The sequence below is a fragment of the Diabrotica virgifera genome, chromosome 1, assembly GCF_917563875.1.
Source record: "Diabrotica virgifera virgifera chromosome 1, PGI_DIABVI_V3a".
NCBI lineage: Eukaryota > Metazoa > Arthropoda > Insecta > Coleoptera > Chrysomelidae > Diabrotica > Diabrotica virgifera.
In genome coordinates this window covers 777,419-794,461 of record NC_065443.1, presented here as the reverse complement: position 1 = coordinate 794,461, position 17,043 = coordinate 777,419, and the positions used below count along the sequence as shown (strand labels likewise).

Genomic DNA, 17,043 nt, shown 5'->3' with positions numbered 1-17,043 from the left:
CCAAAGATTTCAGTCTAAAGTTCTAAGATCAATAGTGGATGCACCATGGTACGTAACTAATCAAACACTTCACGAAGACTTAAATATACCTTTCATCAGAGAAGAACTCCATCGAGCCATGGAGTCACAAAATGAGCGTACCATTCACCATGACAATGAGTTAGTAAGGGAATTATTCCATAATGGCCCTGCCACAAGGAGACTAGATAGAACCTGGCCTCAGGACCTATTTTAAAACTTAAACATAAATAGAACAAGATGAGACATCATTGGAAGTCTCTTCTTCATGCCCAAAAACATGGAACAAATTTACTTAATACCCTTTTAATGATGTAGATTGTAAATAAACATAATTACATAAAAAAAGGTACAAATTCTTTAAAAAGGCAATTTTTGAAGATATCTGAGGTGAACCATGCATTATTGGAGGTAATAAAATTTAAACCTACATTACCAACCACTATGATGAAATTATTTATTTTTATAGCTCCACAATTATATACAAATCCTGCCTCAAAATATTTGTAAGAATTTAAACTCTTGAATGCCTTCATTTGTTGACCTATGTAAAAACTATTACTAAGCTCTAAATACAAAAAAAAAACTATGTCCAGGTAAGTAACTATGTCCATGTTGTTAGTTACCCTTGAAAAACTTTTTCTACTGTAGGTTAACTCATACCCCTTGAGGTATAATGGATCTATATACCAACAGCTTTTGAAAATATTCACTTATGTTTATTTGTTCACTGCTTAAAATTAAATACAGTCGTTAAAGTACTTCTACAGCTAAAAGCTACAGGAAGTCAATAGCAATATGTTCGGAAAATACAACTATAAAAAACTATTATACAACGATTAAACTATTATATAAAAACTATTATATAATCCACTATTTTATAACAACAATAACTATTTTATAAAAAAACTATTAAACGTAAAAAACTCAAGAAACTCAATGAGGTACAAATATAAATAATTTCAATGTTTGCCTCCCAGGTTTCATATTAGTGTCATAAACGTCAAAGTCTGGAAACGGCCTATTCACCATAGAGGTATATATTAACATAGAGGGAGCCTATCTTCCGCGCTTCCTGACGACAAGATCTCATGGACTGGTTTGCTGCATCTCTTTCTAACACATTGTATTGAAAATCTATGATGACATTCAGTGTGAAGATAGGCACGGAAGAGAAGGACAACTGTAGCAGCTTTACTATGCGTAAGAGTGAGACAGCACTAATCCAAATAAAAAAGATGGTGTCGTCACTTCGCTCTGAATGACACTCTCTCTATGCTAATATATAACTCTATGCTATTCACATAGTGAAGAAATGATTGTGTTTAAATTTCCGTCAAAGTGAATAAAATAACAAAAATGAAATATGTTATTGAATTTTTTTATAAATTGTTTATTTATTTATTAATCAATAATAATAAAATAATTTATTAAGCTACTTCAAATGTAGCTGTAATTCTGCACAAAAATTTTGAAGCAAAACTTACATTTGACATTCTATATATTTGATAACGTCAAATTTTATAATAAAACCCGTAATCGGAACAGTAGCACTTTCTGTCAGTTGTTGTTGCGTGAAATAGATTTCCGACTTATTTCGTGTGCTTTAACTTTAAATGATGACGCACGGGTAAAGACTCGCGGACTCAACTGTATATAGGCCTGGATCTCGAGTACCAAAAAAAAGTTTATTAATAGCAAGCTGAAAATTTTTTAATAGCTCAACGGTGTCTAGTCGGACAAACTTTGATGTATGGGAACACTGGAACAGGGGGAAGTTTTAATTGTGGAACGTGATTTTAATTGTGGAACTTGTCATCCTGACAGATTTATGATTATGAAAACTAGTAGGCTGTTTTTAAGTGCATCCAATAGCAACCTTTATACAGTGCATTCATAGTGTGGAAACGATCTATTATCTCATGACTTAATTATTTTCAGAGTTATAGCTCTGACAGGTCGATTTTTATTTTTAAATTATGATTTTTTGACGTATAGTTGTATAGTACATAATAGTGACGTCATCGATTTGGGCGTGATGACGTCATCGATGATTTTTTTTAAATGGGAATAGGGGTCGTGTGGTAGCTCATTTAAAAGGTGATTCAATTCTCTATTCAGTAATATAAACATTAACATCATTATTTATACCGGGTGGTCAAAAAAATATTTTTTAAATTAAATTAATTGTCGCAAAAAAAAGAATATATGTAATTTATTTAACTCAAAATACATTTTTTCTACGACCGTTTAATAACATGCTCATTATTCGCTATTTTTTCATAGATAATAGCACCCATTACTGTACCCGTGAGTAATAATTCATTACTCACGGGCTGAAGTTAGATTCAAGTGGCGCATGCCACTTTTAATATAAATCGTATATAAACTGCAAATAAGATTACTTAAACTTATTTATTTAATACAATAATTATTGTAATTTATACCAATAATTAACTTCGAAAAATTTTTAAAGCAATTTTAACTGTAACAATGTCAGTATATTTTTTACGTTTATATCTTGTTTACTAAAAATTTTGACGTTTATCATTTAATTTAGTGACAGTGACATTAGCGCATTTTGTTTATGTTAATTGGAATTTAAAACTAATATTGTGTTTGTTATTCAAGTTATATTGTGTTAAATATGTTATAACATATGTATAGTTATATTATTATATAATATATAGTAAAATGTAAATATACATTATAACTATATATTATATGAAATACGTCCACCGACAACAGCCATTTCCTATTTATTAGATTCACTGACAGTAGGTTCAAAAAGCTTATACTTTTTCGGAAACGAATAGAACTTATATTGACTATTTCTAGTTGTATTTTTACAATAAATAAGAATTTAGTAATAGTAGGTAACCAATTATTCAGCCACGTACTAGGGGCAAATAGCATTTAGGTATTTTTGTAAATTATTATAATTTAAATCTCGAGTAGTTGATAATTAAATTTTTTACTAATTAAAATAAAAAAAGAGGTCGTAGAAAAAGTATAGTATTCTGCTCGCATGTAATGGCTATTACTCACTCTGATGAGTAAACTTCATCATCGTGAGTAATAGCCATCATTACATGCTCGTTGAATAATATACTATTACTGCTGTCAGAAAAGAGAAATAAAATGTTTATTTCACAAATAAACATTGCTTTTCGCTTAAATTAAATGTTCAAACTGACAAGAGGCAGGTGTGTGGCTGTTTGACATTTAATTTAAGCGAAAAGCAATGTTTATTTATGAAATAAACATTTTTTTTTATATTATGTGGCATCAGTAAAATGTATTTTTAATTTAATAAATTACATACATTCTTCTTTTTGAGTCAATATTTTAATTCAAAAATTATTTTTTGGCCATCCTGTAAAAATAATGATGTTAATGGTTATATTACTGAATAGAGAATTGAATCACCTTTCACGAGCTACCACACGACACCTATTCTCATTTAAAAGTCATCGATGACGTCATCACACAAAAATAGATGACGTCACTATTATGGGAAATACGTCAAAAAATCATAATTTAAAAATAAAAATCGACATGTCAGAGGTTTAACTCTGAAAATAATTAAGTCATGAGATAATAGACCGTTTCCACACTTTATGAATGCACTGTATACTGTATAATATATGCAAAAATGTTTGTCCGAAAAATATAGTGGGCAATTGAATAAGTCCGACACGCAGAACATGTCAAATGACAGGAATTATGTTGGTGATAAATAGCAGTCTGATTTTTGCATGAGAGTTTAATGAAAGGGTAACAAATCAATTGGATGTTCTGTCCGACAAAATACATGGGACGATTTCGTAGTCTGACGTTCGAAACCTGTAACCTGTTCCACAATTAAAACTTCCCCTGTTCCAGTGTTCCCGTACATCAAAGTTTGTCCGACTAGACACCAACAAATTTTCAGCTTGCTATTAATAAACTTTTTTTTGGTACGCGTGATCCAGGCCTAATAGCAAAAATATAAAATATAAAAAGGCAAAATGTACAATACATTCGCCGAACATCACTAATGTTGTCATTAAGAGGAATTGCGTTTATGGTAATAAACAAAATATGTTTATTACTTCATGATGGTACTTAACATTCATGATGGTTCACTAACATAATAACATCCAATATCCAATCACATTTATTTTTAAGTACCTAATTATTCAACAATTAATTCATGGGATTAAATAAATAATATATTAAACAAAGTCAATCAATCAAAGGAATACATGTATAAAACTTACAAAAACGTTTATTAAATGGTGTGAAGTGGTACATACAATATAATAAATTCGTTACTTGGTAAAAATGGCGACTTTAATGAAAAATCCCGAAATAAGTCGATTTTTACTTTTAAATTCTTTTTAGTATGCGCGCCAATGGCGAATATAAAATTCTTAATTGTATGTCAAAAAATCCGCAATAACTACCTCTTAAAACCCACCAAATTTCATTTGCATATCTCAACCGGTTTTTGAGCAACGAATAAATCGTCAGTTTGTAAGAAACATTTCAACACCCCCTTTCTCGGAAACGAAGCATTTGCGGACATACGTTTATAAAGCAAACTGTCATTATCTTTTCATGCAGAATTACCCCTTAAAGTTTTCCATACTTATTTAAAAACACGCTGTATTGATGAAAAATTTGGCTAGTTGTTAAAGTACCTAACTTTTTTATTATCCAACATAAGCGAATTAATCAAAAAACAGAATATTAAGAAAACATGGGGCTATAGTTGGGTTTCAATTTCAGTATTTTATAGATGCTAGAATATTCCACAGTGTAATGCGAACTTTGACAAAAAGAAACACCGTTTGACGGGTAGTTGGTACGCCCGGTATACAATGAAAATTTACCCGTTTAGCAACAATATTATTACAGCGATATTGTTAAAGAATAAGGATAAGGATAAGATAACATGTTAAAAAATCACTTAAATCGGACAACAGGTTTAGGAAATTCGAGACATCAAAAATTACCCATTTTTAAGGTGGTGGTGCGTTAATTTCTTGGAGAAGTGTAGAATTATGCAATTCACTTGTTGGGAAGTGTATATTAATAGTTAAATAAAATGTCTTTATTTTATTACAGGCCGATGAAGCTAGTCAAGATGCAGGTGGTCACTGTATATGGTACGGCGTCTGCTATACAGACGAAGACGACTTAAGTAAAAATTGTGTATATAATGGTACTGCTAAGCCACTTAATGATACAGACGCCATTAGTATACTTAAAAGAAGATGTCCGTATATTTCGCCAGACGCCACTTGCTGCGACGCCGAGCAGGTAAGCATAATCGTCATGATTTTTTCATTTTCTTCAAAATTTAGAATGTTAAAAGGCGACAATTAGTAACGGTGACTATTCGTAACTAGCACAATTCGTAACGGTATAATGCGTAATGTCAAAATTGAACATTCTGTTTATTTTTGACATATTATTGTTGACGATATTATCCTTAGATGGAACAAGGAATGACCGAAGATGGAAATGTCCAATCGCTTACAATTGCGATGCGATGGCCACGTTGCTCAGTCGGAAGAGGTGTAGGCGTGGTTCTTTGGGTTGGGCTTATGTTGCAATAAAAGGTGGAAAAGGAATACATACATAATAATATGCAAATAGGGCTAATGAAACGATAATAGACAAAAGATGTATAGATAACAATTAATTGATGGTTTGACACTTAGACTCAAAGAAAACGAGAATACTGAATTCGGCGCCATCAAATTTTAACCAATTATACAGAACAAGTAAAAACTTCGCTTATATAATGGTATAAAAAGTTTATTGAAAAACTATTAAAAAGTCATCCAAAAGGATTCGCAAAGCGTTTTCGATCTAGATCAGATCATCTTCAGTGCGTTCTGCTTAGAGATGAAACTAGCAACCTTATAGAATAGGTAACATCGAGAAATATGATTTACATTTTTAAAAACTGATGTTAGTAGCTACTCTAAGCCGATGTTAAAAGATAAATTTAAGAGTGCTCAAAGGGCAACATGATTCACTGCAACGTGTGGTTCTTGCTAGTTCAGTGGACACAGACCAACCATACCAAGTATTCATGACTTTGATTACTATGATTACTCTTGTATTTGAGTACCAGTAACCATATCGAAAATCGCATTTCTCAGTATTACGCATAAGTATAAGATCCGATATAACAACGACCTTCACCGATCTATTTAATGGATAGATATTAAATGATATGTAATTGTTCTGTCATTGCTGCTCCACAATATCAGTAATCCAGCGAAACTCTAGATGACGTACCTTAGCAGTAACCCTGGGCACCCAGGTGCTTGGGAGGTCGGTTCTGATTGCATATTCGTGTTCAGTGACCCCAAATACCCCGAAATAAAAAAATCTGGCCCTTAATATACTGATTTTAACATGTTTATGCATTTTTCGATGCATTTTATACACTTTAAAATGTAATAATGCATTTCCGCCTATTTTTCTATTGTAGACTTTTTTCCAGACGTCATCCTAATCCTAAATCACAAAGTTGCAAGTCTCTATGTACCTACATACTATATTTAAAAATAGATTTATTCGTGTGTTTTTAGTGTTAATTGTCCTGGTCTAATAAAACAATGCCATACCTACATGTAAAATTAAAGTTGATGATCATAGTCTAGAGCAAGGGTGGGCAAATACTTTTAAGCGCGGGCCAAAATGAAATTTCCAAAAGGTCTCCCGGGCCGGAGCAGTGGCGGATCTAGACATTTGCCTTGGGAGGGGAAATTTGCCTTAGGGGAGGAACTTCCAATAGTTCACCACCAACCAAAAGACATAAAAAAGATAAACCCAAACCACAATACACAATATTGTGTCGCTTAGCAATTGCTCTTCTATGAAGGTTTTATAAGAGGACGAAGCTCTGATGATGGCACGTTATGTGTTGAAAGTACTTAGCTGATAATAAAACATTTTTTATACACTATCAATTTTTTGAGAACATACACTCGTTTGCCGGTTTGACATATTAAATTCCCTTAATTTTCATAACTAGCGTGTTTATTGGTTTGAATTTGTCTGTCTGTGGTTAAAGTTTCATATCAGCTAATATACTTTTTTGTTTCAACAATTTTTTTTCTATAATTTTGGACCTTGTTAGGGGGGAAATTTCCCCTTTTTCCCTCCCCGTAGATCCGCCACTGGGCCGGAGGACCATACCCAGTATGTACGCTAATGTTTTTGGTGGAGGTTTTTCTCTACCAAGAAATTTTTTTGACAAAAATACTATAAGTATCATTTTAAACATTTAGAGAAAGACATTTAATTGTTAATAATAATAAATTGTCTTTCTGGTGTGTACATGCGAACAATTTGTTCCCAGTAAAATTACGAAATTTTTAATATGGTCCATTATATTAAGCCATAACAAGGTTCCAGATAAAAAATGAACTTCAGAAATTCGATCAAGCATAGAGTAATCAAGAGCAGCCTTTTTGAAGATGAGGATATTTCTGAGTAACCAAAGATTCAATCTGCAAATCTAATATCGGATGGTAAAATGTTATGTCAATCAAGTCAACCATCATAGATGAATTTCAAAGGAGACAACTCATCTGGTATGGTCATGTACAACACCAATGGACGACTACAGGCTGCCAAAACAAATTTTAAAATGGACGCCAAGGGAAAGAAGGAAGAGAGGAACGCCGAAACAATCCTGACTAGGCGGCATTCAGAAGGCAATGTCGAAAAGGAACCTTAACCCTGACGAATGCAACGACGGACGAAGCTGGAAACTGGCAACCGGAAGACGGAGAACGCTATAAAAAACCGGGATAATAATATAAATGTTATGTCCACTCTCTTCTTCTTCATTGGATTGTTAATGCTGACTTAATGAAAAAGCTGTAAGCTTTTGAGATGTGACTTTTTAGGGGAATTATGAAAATACCATGGAATAATCATATATTACGAACGAAATGGTGTTGCACAGAATGGAAAAGGAACAGAGAACTTTTGACCATCATTAAAAGGAGAAAGACATAATTTGAAATTAAAAATCACACTCAATTTTCTATTTTTTTTTTCACCTCTGTGATAAACATTATATAAGTTTTCAGGGACTTTCGGCCATCGGCAATAATGTAATATTTAATTCTGCGTTTAAATTTTTCAAAAATACTTATTAGTTTTCGGGAGAATACTTATTAGCATGCGGGATTTCTCAATGGGCCGGATAAAGTAAGCAAAAGGGCTGGATCCGGCCCGCGGGCCGGCTTTTGCCCATCCCTGGTTTAGAGTCTAGAAATATTACCATTTCTACATATTTTCCGGTCAATCTAAGCTATTTTTTTTCTAGGTCTGATAAGAATAGTGTGTATTCATTCTTAAAATCAAATGTGTTGCATTTTTTATTTTCAAAGGAACTAACATCTGTAAAATTCTGTGAATTATCTACCTCGATAAATCGTATAGACATCTGTTTCTGGGTGCATGCTTTGTTAAATGATATACCTCCCTCTGTTTCAGCTACTTCTCAGCGCTCTGCAATCCTGTAAAACTCGTCATAGCCTTCGCCCTTCATAGATAAAATTTTAGTTAACTGTACTGATACCGAACACTCGTGGAATACCGGTCCGACTCCGATATCAACCGATTGTAGATACAATACTCAAAATAGGTACTCGCTCTGATACGATTGCTACGAAGTAATCAGAGTAATCAAAGTAACGCTTTACCTCTCTGTATTAGTAATCGTTACTTTCGGTATTCCTAAGTAACGAGTACTTTGTAACGAATAGTTACTTTTTCAACATCACTACTGTGGATCATGATAGGGTTAATAAGAGGGAAAAAATTGTACAAACAATTAAGAGGCGAAAGCTTGAATATTTCGGTCATATATTAAGAGGTCCTCGTTATAGCCTGCTGCGTTTGATTATAGAGGGCAAAATAAAAGGTAAAAGAGATGTAGGAAGAAGACGAACCTCCTGGTTACGAAATCTAAGGGAATGGTTTAGTCTGACCTCTAACCAACTATTTAGAGATGCTGTAAGTAAAATAAGAGTTGCCATGTTGATATCCTACCTTCTATAGAAGATATAACCTTAAGAAGAAGAATGTATAGTCTAAGAGCTAGTGAACCCTCCGACTAACGGTCGTCCTGTAAGGCTAGAAATTTTTCTAGTGGTAACTGATAGCACACCAAGGCTAAAAACCATGACCTGGCAGGCATCAGCCGCGCACGTGTATCTACCAGGTGAATCGAAAAGTGCAAATTTAGGGGGTAAAATAAACTTTCTCCTGTAAGGTTTAAATTTAAGTATGTCTTTAAGTAAGTCATTTAGAAGAAATGTGTACAATGACAGGCGATTCTGAAGAGCATAAGACCTTGCCATGCGAGGGGAAAGATTAGGGGTTTTTCCTAAAATTATTCTTTTTGCATCGAACAAATTTTTTTTAAGTTTTTTGAATCATTCCAAACAGAAAAGGTCTTTAGTGATTTTTCTCTTAAGTTAATAGTTTTTGTTATATAAGCGATTGAAAATTTTGAAAATTGCGAAATCGGCCATTTTTAACCCTAAATCGGACATTTATCTAAAAATTTCAAAGTTGCCAAGATAGGTAGACATTCTTTAAACATTGATTGATGAAATCCCAAAGAGTTTTTTGCAATACGATATCGGAAACCCCTTTGTTTTTCAATTGCTAATCAGGCGGGCGCGACACTGTGGTATAAGTGAGGACGTTTGAGTTGGCATAAATTCATTATCTCGAGAATGGGCAAATTTCAAGAGAAATCCTCAGACAGGTCGATTTTTATTTTTAAATTAGGACTTTTTGGCATATCGATGGCTTAGTGTGAAAACCTCGTATCTCATTTTTTTTCGAAAATGACATTTTGGTGGTTTTAGTTTGAAAACATTGTATCTCACGATTTACAACTGTTAGAAAAAATCCAAATACACTAGACTATTTTCTACAGCCCAAAAAAGGGAACCACGTATATCAATTGCTCTCTTGATTTAGTGTGAATACCACGTATATTTATAACCAAGACTTTGGTACTTAATTTGGAGTATTTGTTTGAGAGATTCGATTTGGAGAAACGTTTTTTGTGAACAGTAAAAGGTAGTCCTGTGTACAGAAACATTTTATGAACCTTAAATCAAAAGATTTGTACTGTATCAACCTAGTATTTGGAGGTGTGCAATATGCCCTGAATAATGAAAACCTCGTAAATAATAATGAACACAATCTCATTTAAGATGAAAAACACGTATATCAAGATATACGAGGATATCATAGTTACTTGGGCAAGGGCTCTATATACTGCAAGGATATTTACGTGTTTTTCATAGTTAACATTTGTATTTCCAATTTAATAGCAACATTTAACACTTTTAGCTCTAGGCCAATATCAGATATTTGTCTCAATGTGCTCGAATTAAAAATATGTAGCGGTAATTTTTGTTTTTACGTTATATTATGCAGAAAATCAGTTTTTTGCCTCTCCTGTAAAATTGTAGTTTAATGAGATACGAGGTTTTCACACTAAGCCATCGATATATATATATATATATATATATATATATATATATATATATATATATATAAAACAAGGTTGAAATATTGGGGTAGCAGCAATCTCAAAGAAAACTCTTTATAATAGTTCCAAGCTTTATATATATATATATATATATATATATATATATATATATATATATATATATATATATATATATATATATATATATCAAACAAATGAAATAGAGAATGTGGAAAAATCCCCTTACGAACAATTCACACATCCACCATTTCATATATATATATATATATATATATATATATATATATATATATATATATATATATATATATATATATATATATATATACATATATATATATATATATATTATTGTGTTTGCATTTTATCAATCAAAAGCAAAATGAAAATTAAATTAAATTTTTTTTAAATAACGCGGGCACATAAATTTGATACACTCTGTATATTGAGCTGTTTTAAAATTTATTAGAATTTAGTGAATGTAAATAGATTTCTCTTTTAACGAGCCTTCCGAGGAACCATTAAAGACTTTTGTGAATAATTAAAGTGAAAAGAACTATGTATTTAGATTTAAAATGGAAAAAAATTGTTTACTGTATAGGTGATTATCAATTTCTTGAAATTGATAATTGAAAAGAAAGTTGGAATTTTAATATCTTCATTTCAATACGAGTATATGTGGGAGAGTTTCTCCGAAAGTAATTAGGATTGTCGGAACAAATTTGAGGGTGACTGTTGTTTGTCAAATGGAAAAGTCAATGTTCTGATTCTTGGAATGTGGAAGGGGAAAAGATGGATTGAATGATTGAGAGAGGTTGAAAAATTATTCATTATGTTGTTGGCAGCGAGAAGAAGCGGTTTCGACGTGTTAAGTTTGAGAGATAGTTAGCATATATCAGTGGCTGGTTGATAGTGGAGAATAGTGTTGAAAAGTGGAACGAGAGACAGATCAAATCGAGACGAAATACCTCTTTGATTCTGTATTATTGTGAGAAGGAGAGCAGAGAATTTTTGGAGTTTTGTTTGAATCGAGAACGTGTCAAAGAGACACGGTTTGTTGGATAATTAGTGCTGGTATGCTGATAGTTTTGAAGCTGGACAACGGAGAGAGGCTTTGATGAGTAGCCTTTAACATAATCAACGAGGGAGAGCTGTTTGGGGTCACGAGAAGACACCCGAGTGAGGGAAGCAAAAGGTCAGTCAATTTATGTGAAAGAGATTTTTATGTTCGGGAAATAAATTTTTGAGTAAAAAGCATATGAATTAAAATTCCAATATTTCAAAATATAAACAGTAAATATAGGTAATCTTGCGAAGACATAAATTTGTTTGGTTTAGTTTGTTTTACCAAAGTCATCGGGAACAAACCGATAAATTATTTTTTTGTAACGATAATAAATTTAAGTGGTATAAATTTCATTCGGACATCTGTGTCCACAGGTTTTTAGATTCGATAGATTTCAGAGTATTAATTTGATAAATAAAAGACAATTCTGTATTTTTATTTTTTTATTTTAATATTTTGCTTTATTTCTTTTCCCTATTTTATCCCGATTAGGATCAACTCAGAGATACTGAACCCACGAGAGAAGATAAGTATAACGTGAGATAATCTGGATTTTTTTAATAGTATATAAAAAGCACCCTGAGATTTTTTATTCAATTTTGATGTATGATTTGCGACAATTAAATAATTAGTCAAATAAATAATAATTAATATAAAATAAATAAGACGCGGATCAAAACAACATGGCGAGCCAACGTTAGGGCATTAAAGTATCTCTGGGTGTGAATTTGAAGGGAATAGGAAACGGAAAAAACAGGTGAAGGAAAATTTATTTGCCCGTCGGAAAGAGTTTGATATATTTAAAATTTTTTGAAATATTTGTTTGACTTAATTTTTTTATCTAGGTACAATTTTACATGTTTATTTTATTTTTGATTGATTTGAATTTTGAAATATTTAAAAATTTGTGGGATAAATTGATTATATTTGGGGAGAGAAAAATTTTCGTCTCGACAGCATACAAGGTATTTTCGAATTTCATATTAGGCGGGGATAAATTTTAACTACATGTCGATAACAACCAGAAGCAAAAGCAAAGAAAACAAAAAACAAGAAGAACATTTGGAACAAGAAGAACATATAGAACAGGAAGACATTTTCGAAACAACAATCATGGCATCAGAACAACAGGAATTATCAGGAATAGATAAATTATTACAACTGATGCAACTCCAGTCACAAAAAATGGAACAGAAAATGGATGAAACCAACAAAAAATGGGTCAAAAAATGGATGAATCACAGCAAAAAATGGATCAAAAAATGGATGAAACACAACAAAAAATGGAACAGAAAATGGATAAAGTGGAGCAAAAAATGGATGACAATCAACAGGAAACAAAACAGGCGATAGAAGAGAATAATAAGAAGATAGAGGAACGCATAGAAAAGTATGAAAAGGAAATAAAAGGATGTTTGACAACAATGAAAAACGAGATAGAACAGCAAGAAATGAAAATTAAAGATCACATGCAAGAACAAGAAATGAGAATGAAGGACCACATGAAAGAACAAGAAATGAAAATTCAAAATAAAATGGAGGAGTTAACAAGTTGCCAGAAAAAGGAACTAGAAAATTTGGAAAACAAATTTGAAAATGCTTTACAAGAAGACAAGAAAGAAATAGAAGAAAGATGCCGAAATAATGAAAAACTAATTGATGATATCAGAAAACAACAAGGTTCCGGAGAAAGAAGAGAAACGATTATCCATAGTACAGAGGATGTGAAAATAAGATTTGGCGGGGATGTAAAAAAATTACACCCAGTAATTTTCATAAACAACTTGAAAAAGAAAATACGACACATCGGTAACTTCGAGACAGCCAAAGAAACGATAAGGAACCATTTCAAAGATGAGGCAAGTTTATGGTTCGATAGCAAAGAAGAAGAATTGGACAATTGGCATAAATTCGAACAAAAGTTCCTGACTTATTTCTGGGGAAAATACAACAGCTAGAAATAAACAAGGAATTGCAAAATGGGAGGTACCATGATAGAATGGGTATTTCAGAGAAAACATATGCACTACAATTATATAATAATGCAAAACATCTACAGTACAATTATTCATCCGAACAGCTAGTAGAACTGATAGCCAGACATTTTGAAGATACCTTAGAAGATCACATAACTCTACAAAACTACAAAGATATCGACAGTTTGTGCTAATTTTTGCAAATACGAGAAGCAAAAATGAGAGAAAGAGAAATAAGAAGATCGCAAGATAATTATAGACAACGCGAAAATCGAGACTATAGAGATAGAAGACAGAACTTTAGGAGAGATTATACAAGAAGAGAAAACGAAAATAGAGACATCGGAAGAGGAAACTATGAACAAAGAAATCGGTAATGGAACGAAGACAGACATCGAGAAAACCAGAATAGAAATAACACCCGCACAAATCAAGAGGACAGAAATGATAATAGAAGGAATCAACAGGAAAATCGTGGAAACCGATACGGGTCCGACCGACAAAGAGAAAACAGAAGAGCGGTAAACAACACGCAAATATATGAATATGAGGATGAGAGACAAAGCGACGGAAGAAGAAGCGAAGAAGAACAGCAAGCGTCTTTTCACGAAAGCGCTCACTAAAAACAAAAGAGCAAACAGGAATTTTTTGTCACCCGAAGGAATTTATTAAATTAGCAGGAAATAATGATAAAGGAAGTGGATCTAATTTAAAATTGGTAGATGGTTTTATAAATGAGAAACCGATTAAAATTATGATTGATACTGGTTCAGAAATTACTTTGATTAACAGGAAAGTAATAGAAGAGGTTGATTTGACGAATTTGATTTACAAAATTCCCAGGGTAAATTTAGTGGGCGCAAATAAACGGACTTTGGCAACAATAAATGAAGGAATACGAATAAGGGTTCGATTGGGGAAGAAATTTTATGCACTACAATGTGTTATAATGCCAAACATGATGCATGATATGATCGTAGGAGTGGATGAATTGTCAGAAAAATATGTGGTGATAGATTTCAAAAATAACACGATGAAAATCACAGATGGAAAAGAAGAAGAACCTAACATTCTGGAAATGGACAAGGAACATGAGAAACGGAAAAAGGATAATGCAGACAAAAAACAAACGGTGGAAATGAATTTGGCAATTAAGCAAGGACAGAAAAAGAAGAAAAGAAAGAAGTAGAAGATAAGTAAAAACAATGAAGCTCGGGATTCCTCGAAAAAAGAGATGAGCCCAGAAGAAGAAAAAGAAGAAAAAAGATTGACAAATGAAAATGAAGCTTGGGATTCCTCAAAAGAAGAGATGAGCCCAACAGAAGAAAAAGAAGAAGAAAGATTGACACAAGAAAATGAAGATTGGGATTCCTCGAAAAAAGAGATGAGCCCAGAAGAAAAAGAGATCAGATTGGAAAAAGAGAACGAAAAAGATATCATGGAAACTGTGGTATTTGACGAAGAAGTATACAAAATGGAGGATGCAGAATACACAATAAACATGTGTAAAGAATCGGAGGAGAAAGAAATAAAATTGATATGTGGAGAAGAAAAGGAGAAGGAACTGCGTGAAATATTGAGGGAGTATGAAAATTTAATAAATGAAGAAAACAGAGTAGCCAAAAAGTATGAAAATTCATTTGAGGTGAATAGTCCTGTCGCCAGGGGGGGTACAACGGCCTTCTTAATTCAGATGGACTTACCCAAGTTTTTTTTATGTATTTTGACCCGTAGAACACGAATTTTTTGGGTAACAGTTGATCCGGATGTCGATAAGATTGTTATAAACAAAGAAGTTGAGGAATTACATAACAGCGATTTCTCGCAAAACAAAACATTTTTTTGTATTTTTTGGGTCATTCTAACCAAAAAATGTTCCTACAAGTTTTTTCGTAGGATACATAGTTTTCGAGATAAACGCGGTTGAACTTTCAAAAAATGGAAAAATTGCAATTTTTGAACCCGAATAACGTTTGAATAAAAAATAAAATAGCAATTCTGCTTACCGCCTTTAAAAGTTTAAGTCAAATTATATCTGTTTTGAATATTTGCATTGCTAAAAATTTATTTTTTGATTGTTAAAAAAAGCTATAAACACATACTGTTTCCCGTGCCTAATACATGCGTTTTAATGCATGCTACTTAGAAATAGCCCCGCTTGCACTTTTACCTCCTCTACGTACTCGTTCGATTTTAAATGAAAAATCATTGAAACATCACTCAAGCACTAGGTGTTTATAGCTTTGTTTTAACAATAAAATAATACATTTTTGGCAATACAAATAATTAAAACCGATATAATTTGACTTGAACTTTCAAATGCGGTAAACAGAATTGCTATTTTATTTTTCAATCAAAAGTCTTTCGGGTTCAAAAATTCCAATTTTTCGATTTTTTGAAAGTTCAACCGCGTATATCTCGAAAACTATGCATCCTACGAAAAAATTTGTAGGAACATTTTTCGGTTAAAATGGACCAAAAAATACAAAAAAATGTTTTGTTTTGCGAGAAATCGCTGTTATGTGATTCCTCAACTTCTTGGTTTATAACAATCTTATCGACATCCGGATCAACTGTTACCCAAAAAATTCGTGTTCTACAGGTCAAAATACATAAAAAAAACTTGGGTAAGTCCATCTGAATACAGGAGGCCGTTGTACCCCCCCTGGCGACAGGACTAGAAAGACTTAGGAAATTTTCGATCGAAAACTTACCCCATCCCATATAAGTACCGACAGGAGGTGAAAGGAGAAATCAATGAAATGTTAGAAAATCAAATCATAGAGAGATGTGACTCTCCGTATATCAACCCAATCGTGATTGTTAAAAAAAGCAGTGGAGAATTGAGACTATGTTTGGATGCCCGGAATATAAATCAACACACGGTATCTCAATATGAATCACCTCTCAACATCGAGGCTATTTTTGGAAGAATTACAGGATCACATATTTTTTCTAAAATTGACTTAAAACATAGTTTTTGGTTGATACCTTTAGCAGAAAAATGTAGAAACTACACCGCTTTTTCGATCGATGGTATTGTGTACCGATTTAAAGTAGTGCCTTTTGGGTTACAAAGTGCTTGTGCACCACTGGTAAGAGCTTTGCATACAATATTAAACAGGTATGAAGATTTTATAGTACACTACATTGACGACTTACTAATCTTTTCACCAGATAAATCGAGTCATTTAAAACACATAAAAATTATATTAGAAGAACTGGACAAGGCCGGATTAAAATTGAGTATTGAAAAATGTCAATTTTTTCAAAAAGAAGTCACATATTTGGGTTTTAAATTGGAAACAAAAACAGTTAGTTTAGCCGAGGACCGGATAAAACTCATAGATGAATACCCAAGGCCAACGCATTTAAAAACATTGAGAGGTTTTCTTGGTACGATCAACTATTTCAAAAAACTAATTCCT

At 32.5% G+C, this 17,043-nt stretch overlaps 1 protein-coding gene across 1 annotated transcript in view; it reads left to right on the top strand.

Moving 5' to 3' along the window:
- LOC126881113 (NPC intracellular cholesterol transporter 1-like) overlaps positions 1–17,043 on the top strand; it is a 48,687-nt gene that overhangs the window by 15,107 nt on the left and 16,537 nt on the right. Inside the window, exon 2 of the mRNA XM_050645167.1 lies at positions 5,131–5,325. Within this exon, the coding sequence (XP_050501124.1) occupies positions 5,131–5,325 (195 nt within the window). The remainder of the gene's footprint in view (positions 1–5,130; positions 5,326–17,043) is intronic.